The 18,777-nt window shown below is 53.0% G+C and overlaps 1 protein-coding gene across 1 annotated transcript; it reads right to left on the bottom strand.

The window, feature by feature from the left end:
• Positions 1 to 723: 723 nt before the first annotated feature.
• On the bottom strand, positions 724 to 18,053 carry DCAF8 (DDB1 and CUL4 associated factor 8; the record flags this gene model as incomplete). Its single annotated transcript, XM_054294992.1, is given in 12 exon segments — positions 724 to 781; positions 1,126 to 1,198; positions 2,292 to 2,402; positions 4,417 to 4,489; positions 4,492 to 4,510; positions 5,879 to 6,019; positions 7,542 to 7,847; positions 10,250 to 10,567; positions 11,074 to 11,096; positions 11,696 to 11,765; positions 16,464 to 16,496; positions 17,974 to 18,053. Coding segments are annotated over 10 exon segments (1,171 nt in total), but the record flags the coding sequence as incomplete, so codon positions are not given.
• Positions 18,054 to 18,777: the final 724 nt, after the last annotated feature.

Below are 18,777 nucleotides of genomic sequence, written 5' to 3'. Positions count from 1 at the left end.
GGAAAAACACAGGGGGAAATGGGAAAAACACAGGGGGAAATGGGAATAAACATGAGGAGAAATGGGAATAAATGGGGAAAAATGGGAAAAAAAAAGAGGAGGAATGAAGGAAATGGGGAATAAATGGGGGAGAATCAAAGAAAAATACCAGGAAAATGGGAAAAAACAGTGGGAGGATGGGAAAAAGCAGCAGGGAAATGGGAAAAGGGAAAAAATGGGGAGAAGGGGAATGGGAAGATGAGGGAAGGGGAAAATGGGAAAAATGGGAGGAAAATGGGAAAAAACTGGAAGAGAATGGGAAAAAACAGGAGAAGAATGGGGAAAAGGAAAAAACCAGCAGGAAAATGGAGAAAAAACAGGGGAGGAATGGGGAAAAGCAGCAGGGAAAATGAGGAAAAGGGAAAAAATGGGAGAAGGGGAAAAACGGGAGGAGAATGGGAAAAAATGGGAGGAAAATTGAAAAAACAGGAGGAAAATGAGGAAAACCAGGAGGGTCTGGAGCTCAAGAGGTTTTTTTGGGGGAAATTATTTTTATTTTGGAAAACATGGAATTTTGGGGGAAAGTCAGTTTTCTGGGGGAAGAGGTGTTTGTTTGAGGATAAACAGATGGGTTTTAGGAAAATGGGTATTTTTTGGGAAAACTGATCTTTTTTTTGGTGGGAAATGAGGGGGTTTGAGGGAGTGGGACCCCTCAGAACTCCCCAAATTCCCACCTGGACTCACCTGAGCCATCATGGCTGTAGACCAGACAGGTGATGTTGGCTTTGGACTCACAGTTCACCTGGAAAAGTGGGAAAAAGTGGGAAAAAGTGGGAAAAAGTGGGAAAAAAGGGGGGAAAAGGGGGAAAAAGCTCAGATCCAGCCCCTTTTCCTGGAATTCTGAGTGTTATACCCCCAGATGAGGATTTAAGGAGGCAGAAAATTGTGATTGAGGGGCAAAAAAACAACAACAAAAAAAAGATTTCTGGGAGGTTTTTTTGCCTCTTCCTGAAGGGTTTTCCAGAAAGATTTCCCATGGGATTGCTCTGGGGTGATCCCAGTGCTCCCAGTTCCCTCCCAGTTCCCTCCCAGTTCCCTCCCAGTGCTCCCAGTCCCTTCCCAGTTCCCTCCCAGTATCCCCAGTACCAGGTGGTGGGGGCAGAACTTCTTCAGGACTCCGTTGTTCTCGTTCTCATCGATTTTCCTCTGATCATAAATCCTGCAGGAAAAATACAAAAGGTTGGATTCACTCCAGGGAGGCTTTTTTATCCCCAAAATTCCCATTCTGAGATCCCAGGGCTCAAAATTCCATCCTAGAATTCCCTGGGATTTTTGTGCCAGGATAGGCCCAGATTTGGGGCAGGAATGATGTTCCCACAGGCAAAATTCCATCCTGAAATTCCTGGGGATTTGGGGCAGGAAAAACATTCCCACGGCCAAAATTCCATCCTAAAATTCCCTGGGGATTTTGTGAAGGAATGTTGTTCTCACACCCAAAATTCCACCCTAAAATTCCCTGGGGATTTAGGGCAGAAAAAAACAATCCCATGCCCCAAATTCCATCCTAAAATTCCACTGGGATTTAGGGCAGGAATAATGTTCCCATGGCCAAAATTCCATCCTAAAATTCCCTTGGGATCTGGGGCGGAAAAAATATTCCCATGCCCAGATTCCATCTAAAAATTCCCTGGAATTCTGCGTTGGTTCCAGTCCTGGATTTGGGAAGGGAAAATCGGGGATTTGGGAAAGGAAAGAAGCAGATTTGGGAATCCCTGGATTTGGGATTAGAAATTCCTGGATTTGGAAGGGAAATTCCTGGATTTTGGAAGGGAAATCCCTGGATTTGGGATGGGGAATCCCTGGATTTGGGCTCTCCCAGTGCTCCCAGTTTGGCCTCACCTCCCAAACTGGTCCTGGCCCCTGATTTGGGACAGGGAAACCATGGATTTGGGGAGGGCAAACACTGTATTTGAGAAAGGGAAATTGGGCAGGGGAAATCATGGATTTGGGATGGGAAACTCCTGGATTTGGGATGGGAAATTCCTGGATTTGGGATGGGAAATTCCTGGATTTGGGATGGGAAATTCCTGGATTTGGACTCTCCCAGTGCTCCCAGTTTGGTCCCACCTCACAAACTGGTCCTGGCCCCTGATTTGGGAAGGGAACCAGGCGAATTCAGAAAGGGGCAGGGGTGGATTTGGGAAGTCCTGGATTTGGGATGGGAAATCCCTGGATTTGGGATGGGAAATCCCTGGATTTGGGATGGGAAATCCCAGGATTTGGGTCTCCCAGTGCTCCCAGTTTGGCCCCACCTCACGAACTGGTCGCGGCCGCCCACAGCGAACTGGGAGGTGTTGGCAGGGTTGACAAAGATGGTGTAGAGCCCGACCTTCTTCTCCTTCTCCTTTGTCACCACCAATTTCCTGGAAAAATCCTTGGGATCAGACAAAATCCCAGCCCAAATTCCATCCCAAATCCCAGCCCAAATTCCCCCAAATCCCAGCACCAATTCCAGCCCAAATTTCCCCAAATTCCAGCCCCAATTCCCCCAAATCCCAGCCCAAATCCCAGCCCCAATCTCAGCCCAAATTGCCCCAAATTCCCCCAAATCCCAGCCCAAGCCAGGAGTGGGAATTCCTAATGGAGAAAATCCCCAAAAATCAGCAGGATTTGGGTAAAATGAGGGTGGGGAATGATCCTGAGGTTGGCAATTTCCCAAGGGAAAATGGATTTTGGGGGGGTTTTTTCCTTAAAACCAGCCAGGATTTGTGGGAATTTGGGGCATTCCAGGAGGGAAATATTCAGGTTTGGCTCCATCAGGGTGAAATTCCAAGGGACAGGGAAGGGGCTGAGAATTCCCAAGGAAAATGTGTTTCCCAAAAAAACCACAAGATTTTTCCCCAAACTCCACCTGTTATTTCCCAAATCCTGTTTCCCCCACCAAATTCCCATTTTTCAAAAAAAAAAAAAAATCTCCATTTTCCTGACAGAATCCTCATTTTCCTACCATTCCCCCCACTAAAATCCCCATTATTCCACCCAAGATCCTAATTTTTCCCCCAAAATCCCCATTTTTTTCCCCCCAAAAATTCCCCCATTTTTCCCAAAAAAATCCCTGAAAACAGCTGGGATTTCAGGGAATTTGGGCCATTCCATGAGGGGAAATTTGAGGTTGGCTCTGTCAGGGTGAGAATTCCAGAGGGATCCAGCCCAGGGAGGGGGTTGGGATCAGCTCCAGCCGCGGATTCCGGAGGGATCAGGGATTAAAGGGCTCGTCCTGGTTATGAAACCCCAGGATTTGGGCTGGATCAGCCTCCGGAATGACAGCCCAGAGGCTTGGAAAAACACAGGGAGACAGAAAAACTGCTTTTCCCTGAAAAAATCCTTGTTTTCCCACAAAAAACCACTGATTTTCCCTCTAAAAATAATCAGGTTTTGCCCAGAAGTCCCTGATTTTCCTCATAAACAAGTTTCTTCCTCAGAAAGCAGTGTTCTTTCCCAAAAAACCAACCTGCTTTCCCCCCTAAAAAAAGTTAATTTATTCCCCCCCCAAAAAAAATTCATTCTCAAAAAGAATCATTTTTTTCCCCAAAAATATTCATGTTCCCAAAAAACATATCAAATTTTCTGCAAAAAATCTCCATTTTCAAAGAAAACCCAACCCGTTTTCCCCACAAAAATAACCTGATTTCCCAAAAAACCCTTGATTTTTCCCCAAAACCCACTTCTTCCCATTTCCTGCCTAGAATTCACCATTTCCTGCACAGAATTCCCATTTTTCCCCTCAGAACTCTCAAATTTTCCCTCACAATTCCAATTTTCCCCTCAGAATTCCCAATTTTCTGGTCACTTGTGAGGCGGGCCGATCCTACTTCAGACCAATGGAATCTCCATTTCCCACCCCAAATCCCCTTTTCTTTCCCCCAGAATTCCCATTTCCCACCCAGAATTCCTGATTTTCCCCTCAGACTTCCAAATTTTCCCCTCAGAATTCCCACTTTTTTCCTCAGAATTCCCACTTTACCCACTCAGAATTCCCACTTTTCCCCTCACTCACGAGGCGGGCCGGTCCTGCTGCAGGTCAATGGAATCCCCATTTCCTACCCCAAATCCTCATTTTTTTCCCCAGAATTCCCATTTCCCACTCAGAATTCCCAATTTTCCCCTCAGAATTCCTAATTTTCTCCTCAGAATTCCCACTTTTCCCCTCAGAATTCCCAATTTTCCCCTCAGGATTCCCAATTTTCCCCTCACTCACGAGGTGGGCCGGTCCTGCCACAGGTCGATGGGATCCCCATTTCCCATCTCAAATCCCCTTTTTTTTCAACAGGATTCCCATTTGCCCCTCAGAATTCCCATCTCCTGCCCAGAATTCCCCATTTTCCCCTCAGAATTCCCAATTTTCCCCTCAGAATTCCCACTTTTCCCCTCACTCACGAGGCGGGCCGGTCCTGCCGCAGGTCGATGGTGAAGACCACGGCGTCCTCCCCCGCAGACAGGAACGTGCAGGAGAGTCCGGCTCCAGCGCCAGCTGGGATTGGGGGGGGAAAAAGGGAAAAAACAGTGAGAATAATTCCCAAAAATCCCCCAAAACCAGGAAAATCCACCTGGAAAAACCCCAGGTATGGGGAGTCCTGTTCTGAACCGCAGTGATGACATCCGGGTGACGTCACAGGGACAACAACACAGCCAAGGGTCTGAATTGCACCCAAAAAGCGGGAAAATCCCAAAATTCCTGGATTTTAATGGAGCTGAGTGGTTAAACTCACCCCCCTCACCTGTGTGGTGACGTTACAGGTGATCCCCCCACCATTCCCACTGGGTTCCCCCATTCCCAGGCACCCCAAATCCTGGATTTGGCATTCCCAGGATTTGGCATTCCCAGGATTTGAAATTCCTGGGATCCCCCTCACCTTGTGGAAAGCTCCCTTGTGCTGGGCTCAGTGCTGTGACAACTCTGTCACCTCTGTGGTGCCATCCCCTGCTCCCATCACTGCTCCCACCCCATTCCCACTGTGTTCCCCCATTCCAAGCACCCCAAATCCCAGGATTTGCCATCCCCAAATCCCAAGCACCCCAAGCACCCCAAATCCCGGGATTTGGAAATCTCAAGCCCCCCTCACCTTGTGGGAAGCCTCTTTGTGCTGGGCCATGTGCTCGGTGCTGTGACTGCACTGAGTGTCACTGGTTGGTGACATCCCCTGCTCCCACCCCATTTCCAGCCCATTCCCCCATTCCCAAGCACCCCAAATCCCAGGATTTGCCATCCCCAAATCCTAAGCACCCCAAATCCCGGGATTTGGAAATCCCAAGCCCCCCTCACCTCGTGGGAAGCTCCCTTATGCTGGGCCACGCGCTTGGTGCTGCGGCAGCACTGGGCAGTGACATCCCCACACCATTCCCAGCCCATTTCCCCATTCCCAGGCACCCCAAATCCCAGGATTTGCCATCCCCAAATCCCAAGCACCCCAAGCACCCCAAATCCCGGGATTTGGAAATCTCAAGCCCCCCTCACCTTGTGGGAAGCCCCCTTGTGCTGGGCCACGCGCTCGGTGCTGTGACAGCACTGGGTGTCACTGGGTGGTGACATCCCCTGCTCCCACCCCATTCCCACTGTGTTTCCGCATTGCCAAGCACCTCAAATCCCAGGATTTGCCATCCCCAAATCCCAAGCACCCCAGGCACCCCAAATCCCAGAATTTGGCAATCCCAAATCCCCCCTCACCTTGTGGGAAGCCCCCTTGTGCTGGGCCACGCGCTCGGTGCTGTGACAGCACTGGGTGTCACTGGGTGGTGACATCCCCTGCTCCCACCATTGCTCCCACCCCATTCCCACTGTGTTCCCCCATTCCCAAGCACCCCAAATCCCGGGATTTGGCAATCCCAAACCCCCCCTCACCTTGTGGGAAGCCCCCTTGTGCTGGGCCACGCGCTTGGTGCTGCGGCAGCACTGGGTGGCCGAGAGCTCGGCCACGCGCACCTGCCCGTCCCGGGCACACATGGCCAGCGTGGAGTCACCGCTGTTGGGCAGGAACTTGGCCTGGAAAATGGGGAAAAAGTGGGAAAAAGTGGGAAAAAGGAACAGGAGAATGGTGGGGGGAGAGGGGAAGGAAAGGGGGAATCGCAGAGGAGGTGGGAGGGGAAAGGGATGGGGGGAATTGGTGGAATTGTTCTGGGAGTTGTCCCAGTTCTCTTGGGAATCATCCCAAACTCTCTCCTGGGTATCATCCCAAAATGTCGCAGGGATCATCCCAAATTCCCTCAGGAATCATCCCACATTCTCCCAGGGATCATCCCAAATTCTCTCAGGAATCATCCCACATTCTCGCAGGGATCCTCCCAAAATCTCCCAGGATTGGGGTGTCAATCTGTGGGATTTGGGGACCTGTTCCCAGACTCTTTCCCAAGCATTCCCTCACCCAGGTCAGTTGTTCCTGGGACCCTCTCCACCCCAAACAGGAACCCTTTAGGATGATAAATTTTAGGGCACATCTGTGGGATTTGGGGCATCAATTTGCAGGATTTGGGACATCCAATCTGTGGCATCTGGGGCATCAATCTGCAGGATTTGGGGGTCAGTCTGTAGGATTTGGGGACCCGTTCCCAGACTCTTTCCCAAGGATTTCCTAGCCCAGGTCAGCAGTTCCTGGGACCCGCTCCCACCCCAACCAGGAACCCTTAGAACAAAAAAATTTAGAACACCTCAACAAACACCCACAAACCTTGGGAAACCCACTGAGATGATGGATCCCGAGACACCCCTTTGGGATTTTCTGGGACCCTCCCCCACCCCAAAAAAGAACCCTTAGAACGATGAATTTTTGAACGCACCTAAACCGACACCCACAAACTTTGGGAAACCCATCCAGATAACACATCCTGGGGTCCTCCTTTGGGATCCCACCCCAAAACCCAATCCCCACGCCATGCCCAGCCCATGCCCACCTGGAAGACGTTGCTCTTGTGCCCGCTGTCGAACTGCAGCACTGGCTGGTGCCACAGCCAGTCCTTTGGGATCCCACCCCAAAACCCCACCCAAACCGCCCCCACGTCCCTTCACTCCAGGGACACCTTTCCCAGCAATTCCTTGGCCCAGGTGACATTTTCCTGGGATCCTCTCCCACCCCAAAGAGGGATCCTTTAGGATGATAAATTTTAGGGCACATCTGTGGGATCTGGGCATCGATCTGCAGGATTTGGGGGTCAATCTGTGGCATCTGGGGATCTGTTCCCAGATCCTTTCCCAAGCATCCTCTTGCCCAGGTGACATTTTCCTGGGACCCTCTAATACCCCAAACAAGGCCCCCCAACCTGACAAATTTTATGATACATCCATGAACTTCAGGAAACCCATCCAGCCAACAAATCCTGTTTGGGATCCCACCCAAAACCCCACCATGCACACCTGGAAGACGTTGCTCTTGTGCCCGCTGTCGAACTGCAGCACGGGCCGGTGCCACAGCCAGTCCTTTGGAATCCCACCCCAAAACCCCACCCCAGCCCATGCCCACCCCAAAACCTCACCCTACACCACCCCCACGCCATGCCCAGCCCATGCCCACCTGGAAGACGTTGCTCTTGTGCCCGCTGTCGAACTGCAGCACGGGCCGGCGCCTCAGCCAGTCCCACACCAGCACCTTGAGGTCGTCGCTGCCGCTGGCCAGGCGGGTGCCCCTCTGGTTGAAGTGCAGCGTGTTCACGCAGCCCGTGTGCCCCTCCAGGCCGTGCTGCAGCCGGAATTTCTGCACGAAGAGCCGGGCGCCGCAGGCCTGCGCCACGAAACGCGAGCAGCCGCCCAGCTGGCGCTGCCGCAGCGCCGGGATCGCCCGCCAGCGCGGCCGCGGCAGCGCCCACGTCTCCGAGGCCACCTGGGAACACAGGGGTGTGTTAATTAATCAGTTCATTGATTATATAGGATCACCTTCCATAATAAAGTGTAAAAACTTCCTCAGTTTTTAGGGAAAATCAAAGTTATTGTAGGGTCACCCAAGATGGCGGCCGCGGCAGCGCCCACGTCTCCGAGGCCACCTGGGAACACAGGGGTGTGTTAATTAATCAGTTCATTGATTATATAGGATCACCTTCCATAATAAAGTGTAAAAACTTCCTCAGTTTTTAGGGAAAATCAAAGTTATTGTAGGGTCACCCAAGATGGCGGCCGCGGCAGCGCCCATGTCTCTGAGGCCACCTGGGAGAACACGGGTGTGCATTAATTAATCAATTAATTTGTTAAAGGGGTTAGCTGCTGGTAACTGGGCAGATTTATCTGTTTCTGCCATAATAAAGTGTAAAAACTTCCTCAGTTTTTAGGAAAATCAAAGTTATTGTAGGGTCACCCAAGATGGCAGCCACGGCAGCGCCCACGTCTCCGAGGCCACCTGGGAACACGGAGTGTGTTAATTAATCAGTTCATTGATTATATAGGATCACCTTCCATAATAAAGTGTAAAAACTTCCTCAGTTTTTAGGGAAAATCAAAGTTATTGTAGGGTCACCCAAGATGGCGGCCGCGGCAGCGCCCATGTCTCTGAGGCCACCTGGGAGAACACGGGTGTGCATTAATTAATCAATTAATTTGTTAAAGGGGTTAGCTGCTGGTAACTGGGCAGATTTATCTGTTTCTGCCATAATAAAGTGTAAAAACTTCCTCAGTTTTTAGGAAAACCAAAGTTATTGTAGGGTCACCCAAGATGGCGGCCGCGGCAGCGCCCACGTCTCCGAGGCCACCTGGGGACACAGGTGTGCATTAATTAATTTATTCATCTGTTAAAGGGGTTAGCTGCTGGAAACTGAGTCGTTTTGTCTGTTTTTTCCATAATAAAGTGGGAAAATTTTCTGCTTTTACAGAGAAAACCAAAGTTACTGTAGGGTCACCCAAGATGGCGGCCACAGCAGCGCCCACGTCTCCGAGGCCACCTGAGGGGACACAGGGCTCAGCTTTGCTAGGTGTGGATTAATAATATGGTCACCTCTAGAGGGAAAGGGGTTAGCTGCTGGTAACTGGGCAGTTTTATCTGTTTCTGCCATAATAAAGTGGGAAATATTTCTGCTTTTATAGAGAAAACCAAAGTTACTGTAGGGTCACCCAAGATGGCGGCCGTGGCAGTGCCCATGTCTCTGAGGCCACCTGGGGACACAGGTGTGCACTAATTAATTTATTCATCTATTAAAGGGGTTAGCTGCTGGCAACTGGGCAGTTGTATCTGTTTCTGCCATAATAAACTGTGAAAACTTTCTCAGTTTTTAGAGAAAACCAAAGTTACTGTAGGGTCACCCAAGATGGCGGCCACAGCAGTGCCCATGTCTCCGAGGCCACCTGGGGACACGGGTGTGCATTAATTATTTTAAACCTCATTTTAAACCTTTTTCACCCGAGCCTCTGTGTAAGTGCCAGAAGCAGCAGCCACCCAACGTCTCACTATGGAACACCCTGTGCCTCACTATGGAATAAAATCCTCTAAAACCTCACTTAAAACCTCACTTAAAACCTCACTTAAAACCTCTTTTAGGACTCATTTAAACCCCTTTCACCCCATTTTCCCCCCAAGCCCCCTCAGTAAGTGCCAGAAGCAGTATCTCCTGTGTCTCACTATTTGTTGCTGATAGTAGAATTAAATCTTTTAAAACCTCATTCAAAACCTCATTTAAACCTCTTTTAAACCTCATTTAAACCTCTTTTAGGACTCATTTAAACCCCTTTCACCCCATTTTCCCCCCCAAGCCCCCTCAGTAAGTGCCAGAAGCAGCAGCCACCCAATGTCTCACTATGGAACACCCTGTGCCTCACTATGGAATAAAATCCTCTAAAACCTCACTTAAAATCTCACTTAAAACCTCACTTAAAACCTCATTTAAAACCTCATTTTAAACCCTCTTTCCCCCCCAGCCCCCCTGTAAGTGCCAGAAGCAGCAGCCACCCGATTTTACATCTCGTGTCTCACTATTCCTCGCTACTGATAATACAATAAAATCCTCTAAAACCTCACTTAAAACCTCAATAAAAACCTCATTTAAATCTCTTTTAAACCTCTTTTAAACCCCTTTTAGGATTCATTTAAACCCCTTTCACCCCATTTTCCCCCCAAGCCCCCTCAGTAAGTGCCAGAAGCAGCAGCCACCCAGCCACCCCCTGATAATACAATAAAATCCTCTAAAACCTCACTTAAAACCTCACTTAAAACCTCAATAAAAACCTCATTTAAATCTCTTTTAAACCGCTTTTAAACCTCTTTCCCCCCTAGCCCCTGTAAGTGCCAGAAGCAGCAGCCACCCAGTCCTCCAGCGCCTGCTCCTCGTCGGACGAGTCGCGCTCGTGGGGCGGCCGCTTGCGGGGGGCCCTGCGCCGGGCACGGGGCTCTTCCTCCTCCTCCTCCTCCTCCTCCTCGTCCTCGTCGTGCCGGGGCTCCTCGGGGATGGAGTAGTGGCCGGTGTCGTCCATGCTGTCGCTGTCCTTGTCCCCGGAGCTGTCGCTGTCGCTGGCGCGGCCCCGCGCGGCCCCGGCGTCGTCGCCCGTCAGGCTCAGGCTCAGGTCGGACGCCTCCACCTCGATCCCCGAGGACGTCTCGCGGCCCTCCTCGGCTGACATGTCCTCGGGGCTGCTGACAGGCTGCCTGGGGACAGGGGGACGGCACGGTGTCACCACGGGGACAGCACAGTGCCACCAGTGTCACGCTGCCATGGGGACATGGGGCTATTGCAGTGACACCGGCCCTCCTCGGCTGACATGTCCTCGGGGCTGCTGGACGGGCTGCCTGGGGACAGGGGGACGGCACGGTGTCACCATGGGGACAGGGACATGGGGACAGTGCCACCAGTGTCACTATACTGCGTGGGAACTGGAGACCGCACAGTGTCACCAGGGGGACATGGAGACATCGCAGTGACACCGGCCCTCCTCGGCTGACATGGCCTCGGGGCTGCTGGACAGGCTGCCTGGGGACAGGGGGACGGCACGGTGTCACCACGGGGACAGCACAGTGCCACCAGTGTCACCACATTGCCTGGGGACAGGAGATCGCACAGTGTCACCGTGGCACATCACAGTGACACCATGGGGACAGCACACCGACACCGGCCCTCCTCGGCTGACATGGCCTCAGGGCTGCTGGACAGGCTGCCTGGGGACAGGGGGACAGCAGAGTGTCACCATGGGGACAGGGACACGGGGACAGTGCCACCATACTGCCTGGAAACAGGGGACATCAGTGTCACCAGTGTGAGACTGACACAGGGACATCGCAGTGACAGCGGCCCTCCTCGGCTGACATGTCCTCGGGGTTGCTGGACAGGCTGCCTGGGGACATGGGGACACTGTCACCAGGGTCACCAGTGTCACCACACTGCCTGGGAACAGGGAACATCACAGTGACACCAGTGTCACACTGACATGGGGACAGCTCGGTGACACCGGCCCTCCTCGGCTGACATGTCCTCAGGGCTGCTGGACAGGCTGCCTGGGGACAGGGGGACATGGGGACAGTGTGGTGGCACCGTGGCTGGCACCTGCACTGACACCCTGGCACCATCCTATCACCACCACAGTCACTTTGTCACCATCACTGTCATCACCACAGTCACTCTGTCACCATTGTTGCCACCCTGGCACCCTCACTGTCACCATTACCTTGTCACCATCGCTGCCAGCCCATCCCCATCACTGTCACTGTCACCCTGCCAGCTCCACTGCCACCCCAGCTGTCCCCAGCTGTCCCCTCACCGTTGACAATGTCCGTCCTGCCGTCCATGCTGCCGCCCTTGTCCGACATCACCGCCTCCCACGGGAATCCCTGCGGGGACACGGGGACATTGGGGACATTGGGGACATGGAGACACACAGGGACATTGGGGACAGGGGGACACAGGGGGACATTGGGGACATGGAGACACACAGGGACATTGGGGACAGGGGGACACAGGGGGACATTGGGGACATGGAGACACACAGGGACATTGGGGACAGGGGGACGCAGGGGGACATGGGGACACAAGGACACAGGGACACCATGACACAGAGCTGGAGTGGCCCTGTCACGGCCACCACGGGATGTCCCCATGTCCCCAACCCACCCCAGCATCGTGGGCACTCCCAAAATTCCCAATTTTCCATGGAAAATCCACCTGAGAATGCAGCAGGACACCCAAACCCTGCTCAGCATTCCAGGAAAATCTGATCCCGAGGGATTTGGGATCCCAAAAATCCATTTTGGAACATTCCCACACAAAATTCCCATTTTTCCACCTGCCACAGAGCCCCACAGGATCGAGTTTGCTCCCAAAATTCCCCATTTTCCATGGAAAAGCCACCTGGGGAAGCTCCAGGACGCCCAAACCCTGCTCAGCATCCCAGAAAATCCAATCCTGAGAAATCTGGGATTCTAAAAATCCATTTCTGAACATTCCCACAAAAAAAAAAAAATCCAAATTTTCCATGGAAAAACCACCTGGGAATGGTGCAGAACACCCAAACTCTGCTCAGCATCCAGGAAAAATTCAATCCTGAGAAATCTGGGATTCTAAAAATCCATCTTTAAACACATTCCACCAAAAATTCCCTCTGGAATCTCTCCAGGAGAGCAGTGCCAGTCCCCCAGCCCCCTAAAAATCCCCATTTCTGTGGAGCAGAGCCCTGGAATTCCATGGAATTCCCTGGAAATTCTGCTGGAATCCACAGAATTCCCTGGAATTCCTCTGGAATCCCAAACAACCCCAAAGGCCAGCACTGGAATTCCCCCTCCCCCCCTCAAACCTCACCATTTTTGCCTCCAAAAATCCCAATCCCAGAATTTTTTGCTCCGTTCCCAGGTGAGGGATCAGGAAGGAGCTCCCAAATCCACTCCTGACCCCGGGGGGGGGGGTGGGAAATGTGGGAATTGCAGGGAATGTTCCAGAAATCCTGGGATTCCTGAGGCTGCATCTGGACAGGCTCAGGCTGACGCTGCTGCTCCCAAAAATATCCCAAAAAACATCCCAGGGCATTCCAGAGCCTCTGGAGTGGGATCTGCCCTGCCCAGCCTCCTGCTGGCCCCAAACTGGGAGAAAATGGGAGGGACTGGGAGAAAAAAATGGGAGAAATTGGGGAAAAAATGGGACAAACTGGGATAAAGTGGGAGAAACTGGGAGAAAAAAGGAGATAAAATGGGGAAAAAATGGAGAAACTGGAAGGAACTGGGATAAAGTGAGATAAACTGGGATAAAAACTGGAAGGAACTGGGATAAAATCGGGAGAAAACTGGGAGAAAAAGTGGAGGGAAATGTGGGATAAAGTGGGAGAAACTGGGAGAAAAAATGGGATAAAAACTGGGAGAAAGTGGGAGAGAAACTGGGGAAACTGGGCGGCCCCAAACCCTCAGGAATGGAACCCCAAATCCTCAGGGATGGATCCCCCAAATCCTCAGGGATAAAGCCCCAAAATCCTCCTAAATGGATCCCCAAATCTCTTGGGATGGAGCCCCCACATCCTCTGGGATGGAGCCCTCAAATCCTTTAGGATGGATCCCCCAAATTCTCTGGGATGAAATCCCCAAATCCATCCAAGTGGAGGCCCCAAATCCTCAGGAATGGAATCCCCAAATCCTTTGGGATGGATCCCCCAAATCCACTGAGATGGAGACCCCAAATCCTGTGGGATGGAGACCTCAAATACCCTGGGATGAAATCCCCAAATCCTTTGGGGTGGATCCCCCAAATTCTTTAGGATGAAATCCCCAAATCCTTTGGGATGGATCTCCCAAATCCCTCAGGATGGAGCTCCCAAATCCCTTGGGATGAATCCTCCAAATCCACTGGGATGGATCCCCCAAATCTTCTGGTGTGGATCCCCCAAATCCCTTGGGATGGAGCCTCGAAATCCTCTGGGATGGAATCCCTCAAATCCTTTGGGATGGATCCCCCAAATTCTTTAGGATGAAATCCCCAAAACCTTTGGGATGGAGCCCCCAAATCCCTCAGGTGGAGACCCAAAATCCTCTAGGATGGATCCCCCAAGTCCTCTGGGATTGAGACCCCAAATCCAGGAGGATGAAATCCCCAAATCTCTTGGGATGGATCCCCCAAATCCCTCAGGTGGATTCCTCAAATCCATTGGGATGGATCCTCCAAATCCTCTGGGATGGAGACCCCAAATCCTTTAGGACGAAATCCCCAAATCCCCCAGAAGGGAGACCCCAAATCTCACAGGATGGATCCTCCAAATCCTTTGGGATGGAACCCCCAAATCCTTTGGATGGAACCCCGAAACCCCTCAGGATGGATCCCCCAAATCCTCTGGGATGGAGTCCCCAAATCCTCTGGGATGGAGCCCCCAAATCCTTAAGGATGAAATCCCCAAATCCTTTGAGGTGGATCCCCCAAATCCTTTGGGATGGAACCCCCAAATCCTTTGGGATGGAGACCCCAAATCCCACAGGAATGGAACCCCAAATCCCTTGGGATGGAACCCCAAATCCTTTAGGATGGAGTCCCCAAATCCTCTGGATGGATCCCCTAAATTCTCTGGGATGGAGCCCCCAAATCCTCAGGGATGAAATCCCCAAATCCTCTGGGGTGGATCTCTCAAATCCTTTGGGATGGAGCCCCCAAATCCCTCAGGTGGATCCCCCAAATCCTCAGGGGTGGATCCCCCAAATTCCACAGGGTGGATCCCCCAAATTCTTTGGGATAGAGCCCCCAAATCCCTCAGGATGGAGCCCCCAAATCCCTTGGGATGGAGCCCCCAAACCCCTCAGGATGAAGCCCCAAATCCTCAGGGGTGGATCCCCCAAATCCCTTGGGATGGAGACCTCAAATACCCTGGGATGAAATCCCCAAATCCTTTGGGGTGGATGCCCCAAATTCTTTAGGATGAAATCCCCAAATTCTTTGGGATGGATCTCCCAAATCCCTCAGGATGGAGCTCCCAAATCCCTTGGGATGAATCCCCCAAATCCACTGGGATGGATCCCCCAAATCTTCTGGTGTGGATCCCCCAAATCCCTTAGGATGGAGCCTCGAAATCCTCTGGGATGGAATCCCTCAAATCCTTTGGGATGGATCCCCCAAATTCTTTAGGATGAAATCCCCAAAACCTTTGGGATGGAGCCCCCAAATCCCTCAGGTGGAGACCCAAAATCCTCTAGGATGGATCCCCCAAGTCCTCTGGGATTGAGACCCCAAATCCAGGAGGATGAATCCCCAAATCTCTTGGGATGGATCCCCCAAATCCCTCAGGTGGATTCCTCAAATCCATTGGGATGGATCCTCCAAATCCTCTGGGATGGAGACCCCAAATCCTTTAGGACGAAATCCCCAAATCCCCCAGAAGGGAGACCCCAAATCTCACAGGATGGATCCTCCAAATCCTTTGGGATGGAACCCCCAAATCCTTTGGATGGAGCCCCCAAACCCCTCAGGATGGATCCCCAAATCCTCTGGGATGGAGTCCCCAAATCCTCTGGAATGGAGCCCCCAAATCCTTAAGGATGAAATCCCCAAATCCTTTGAGGTGGATCCCCCAAATCCTTTGGGATGGAACCCCCAAATCCTTTGGGATGGAGACCCCAAATCCCACAGGAATGGAACCCCAAATCCTTTAGGATGGAGTCCCCAAATCCTCTGGGATGGATCCCCTAAATTCTCTGGGATGGAGCCCCCAAATCCTCAGGGATGAAATCCCCAAATCCTCTGGGGTGGATCTCTCAAATCCTTTGGGATGGAGCCCCCAAATCCCTCAGGTGGATCCCCCAAATCCTCAGGGTGAATCCCCCAAATTCCACAGGGTGGATCCCCCAAATTCTTTGGGATAGAGCCCCCAAATCCCTCAGGATGGAGCCCCCAAATCCCTTGGGATGGAGCCCCCAAACCCCTCAGGATGAAGCCCCAAATCCTCAGGGGTGGATCCCCCAAATCCCTTGGGATGGAGACCCCAAATACCCTGGGATGAAATCCCCAAATCCTTTGGGGTGGATCCCCCAAATTCTTTAGGATGAAATCCCCAAATTCTTTGGGATGGATCTCCCAAATCCCTCAGGATGGAGCTCCCAAATCCCTTGGGATGAATCCCCCAAATCCTTTGGGATGGATCCACCAAATCCTCTGGGATGGAGCCCCCAAATCCCACAGGAATGGAACCCAAAATCCCTTGGGATGGATCCCCCAAATCCACTGGGATGGATCCCCCAAATCTTCTGGTGTGGATCCCCCAAATCCCTTGGGATGGAGCCTCGAAATCCTCTGGGATGAAATCCCTCAAATCCTTTGGGATGGATCCCCCAAATGCACTGAGATGGATCCCCCAAATCCCTCATGTGGAGACCCAAAATCCTCTAGGATGGAGCCCCCAAATCCTTTGGGATGGATCCCCCAAATCTCTCAGGATGGAGATCTCAAATTCCCTGGGATGGAGCCCCAAGAACAATCCCAGGAGTTTCCCAAATCCTGGAGAAACCCCAAAATCCCCAAAAGTCCCCCCAAAAACCCCAAAAGTCCCCCCAAACCCCAGGCGCACTCACCTGGGCCAGGTGCCAGGGACAGCGGGGCTGGAGCTGGGGGAGTGTGGGGTCAAAGGTCAGGGACCCCCAAATTTTGGGGACCCCCCCATCCCTGGGGACCCCCCAATCTCTGGGGAACTCCCCCAGATTTCTGGGATCCCCCCAGAATTTTGGGAACCCTCTCAATCCCTGAAAAACCCCAAATTTTGGGGACCTTCCCAATCATTGGGGACCCCTCTGATCATTGAGAATTCCCAAATTTTGGTGACCCCCCCCCCCCACGATCTCTGGAGACCCCACATTTTGGGAGAACCCCCCTCAATCCCCCAAAAAATCTCCTCCATCCCTGCGGACCCCAAATTTTTGAGGATCCCCAAAATTTCAGGGACTACCCCAAAAAATTCCAGGACCTTTCCCAGATTCCCCCCCCAAAATCTCAGGGGACCCCAAAAAACCTCTGTGACCCCCCCCCCACCAAAAATATTCAGAGACCCCTCTCAAAATCTTGGGGGTCACCCCAAAAATTCCCAGACCCCAAAAATCTCAGGGGATCCCCAAAGTCTCAGGGACTCCCCCAAAAAGCCTTAAAATCCCCCAAAACCCCAAAAAATCCCCCCAGGACACCCCAAAAACCTCCCTAAGGGGCTCTCCCAAAGGCTCAGGGAACCCCAAAAAAACCTCAAGGGTCCCCCAAACACCCCAAAAAACTCAAGGGCTCCTCTAAGGGATCCCCCAAAGGCGCAGGGACCTCCCAAAAATCTCAGGGACCCCTCAAAACCCCCAAGGAGCCCCAAAAACCTCAACAACCTCAAGGACTTCCCTAAGGGAACCCCCCAGAGGCCCCAAGGGCCCCCCAGGACCCCCCAAAATTCCCCCAAAATCTCCAAGGAACCCCACAGGACACCCCAAAAAACCCAAGGACCCCTCTAAGGGATTCCTCAAAGGCGCAGGGACCCACAAAACCTCCTCAAAAATCCAAAAAAGCCCCCAAGGGTCCCCCAAAAACCTCCAAGGAGCCCCCAAAACCCCCTCAAAACCCCAAGGACTCCCCTAAGGACTCCCCCAGAGGCCCCAAGGGTCCCCTCAGGACCCCCCAAACCCCCTGAGGGTCCCCCTAGGACACCTCAAACCCCCTCAGGGCCCCCCCAGGACACCCCAAAAAAACCAAAGACCCCTCTAAGGGATAGCCCAAAGGCCCAGGGACCCCCAAAACCCCCTCAAAAACCCCAAAAATCCCCAAGGATCCCCCAAAAACCCCAAGGACTCCCCTAAGGGACTCCCCAAGAGGCCTCAAGGGCCCTCTCAGGATCCCCCAAACCCCCTCAGAGCCCGCCAAACCCCCCCAGGACCCCCCAAACCACCCCGGGTTCCCTCAGAGGCTCCCCCAGAGCCCCCCCCGGACTCTCGGGGTCCCCCCCGAGCTCTCCCTAAGGCCGCCCCGCCCCTCCCGCGATCCCGCCCCGGAGCCGGGACAGGCCCGAACCCGCGGGGGCCGCGGCCGCAGCGGGCCCGGCGGAGGCCGCGCACCGACCCGAGCGTCCCGGAGGCTCCCGGCGGGTCCCGGACGGTGCCGGGGGGCGCGGCCGGGCTCAGTGGCGGCCGCCGCGGGTCCCCCCGGCCGCTCCAGAGCCGGCCCCGGGACCGGGCCCCGCCGCCGCCATCTTTAACGCGCCGCCCCCGCCGCCGCCTCGCTTGGCGGCACCGGGCGACGCTTTTGCGGCACCGCGGGCGCCGCTTTACGGCAGCGGCCGTTGCGCGATGGCGGCGGGAGCGGCGCCCCCCTCACAGCGGGCGTTGCCATGGGAACGGCGCCCCCCCCTCACACAGCAACCCCGTTATTGGGGGCCGCTGTGGGGTTATGGCGTCATTACAGGGTCACCAATGGGTTATGGGGTCAGTATAGGGTCACCTCCAGTGTTATTGTAGGGTCATGCCTGTTTAGGGTCACCCTGGGGTCCCCAATAGCGTTACAATGGGTTATGGGGTCATTATAGGGTCACCAGTGGGGTTATGGGGTCATTAGAGGGTCATCCCAATGTTATTGTAGGGTCACCCCTGTTTAGGGTCACTCTAGGGTCCTCAATGGGATTACAATGGGTTACGGCGTCATTATAGGGTCACCAATGGGTTATGGGGTCATTATAGGGTCACCAGGGGGGTTATGGGGTCATTATAGGGTCATCCCTATGTTATTGTAGGGTCACACACGTATAGGGTCACCGCAGGGTCAGCAATGGGTTTATGGGGTCACCCTGTGTTGTAGGGTCACCTCTGTTTAGGGGCACTATAGGGTCACCCACTGGGACATGGGCCATTATAGGGGCACCCATGGGGT

Source organism: Melozone crissalis, unplaced genomic scaffold, assembly GCF_028551555.1.
Source record: "Melozone crissalis strain CALT ecotype California unplaced genomic scaffold, PUWL_Pcris_2 ptg000441l_1, whole genome shotgun sequence".
Lineage (NCBI taxonomy): Eukaryota > Metazoa > Chordata > Aves > Passeriformes > Passerellidae > Melozone > Melozone crissalis.
This window is presented reverse-complemented; position numbering and strand designations above follow the sequence as displayed.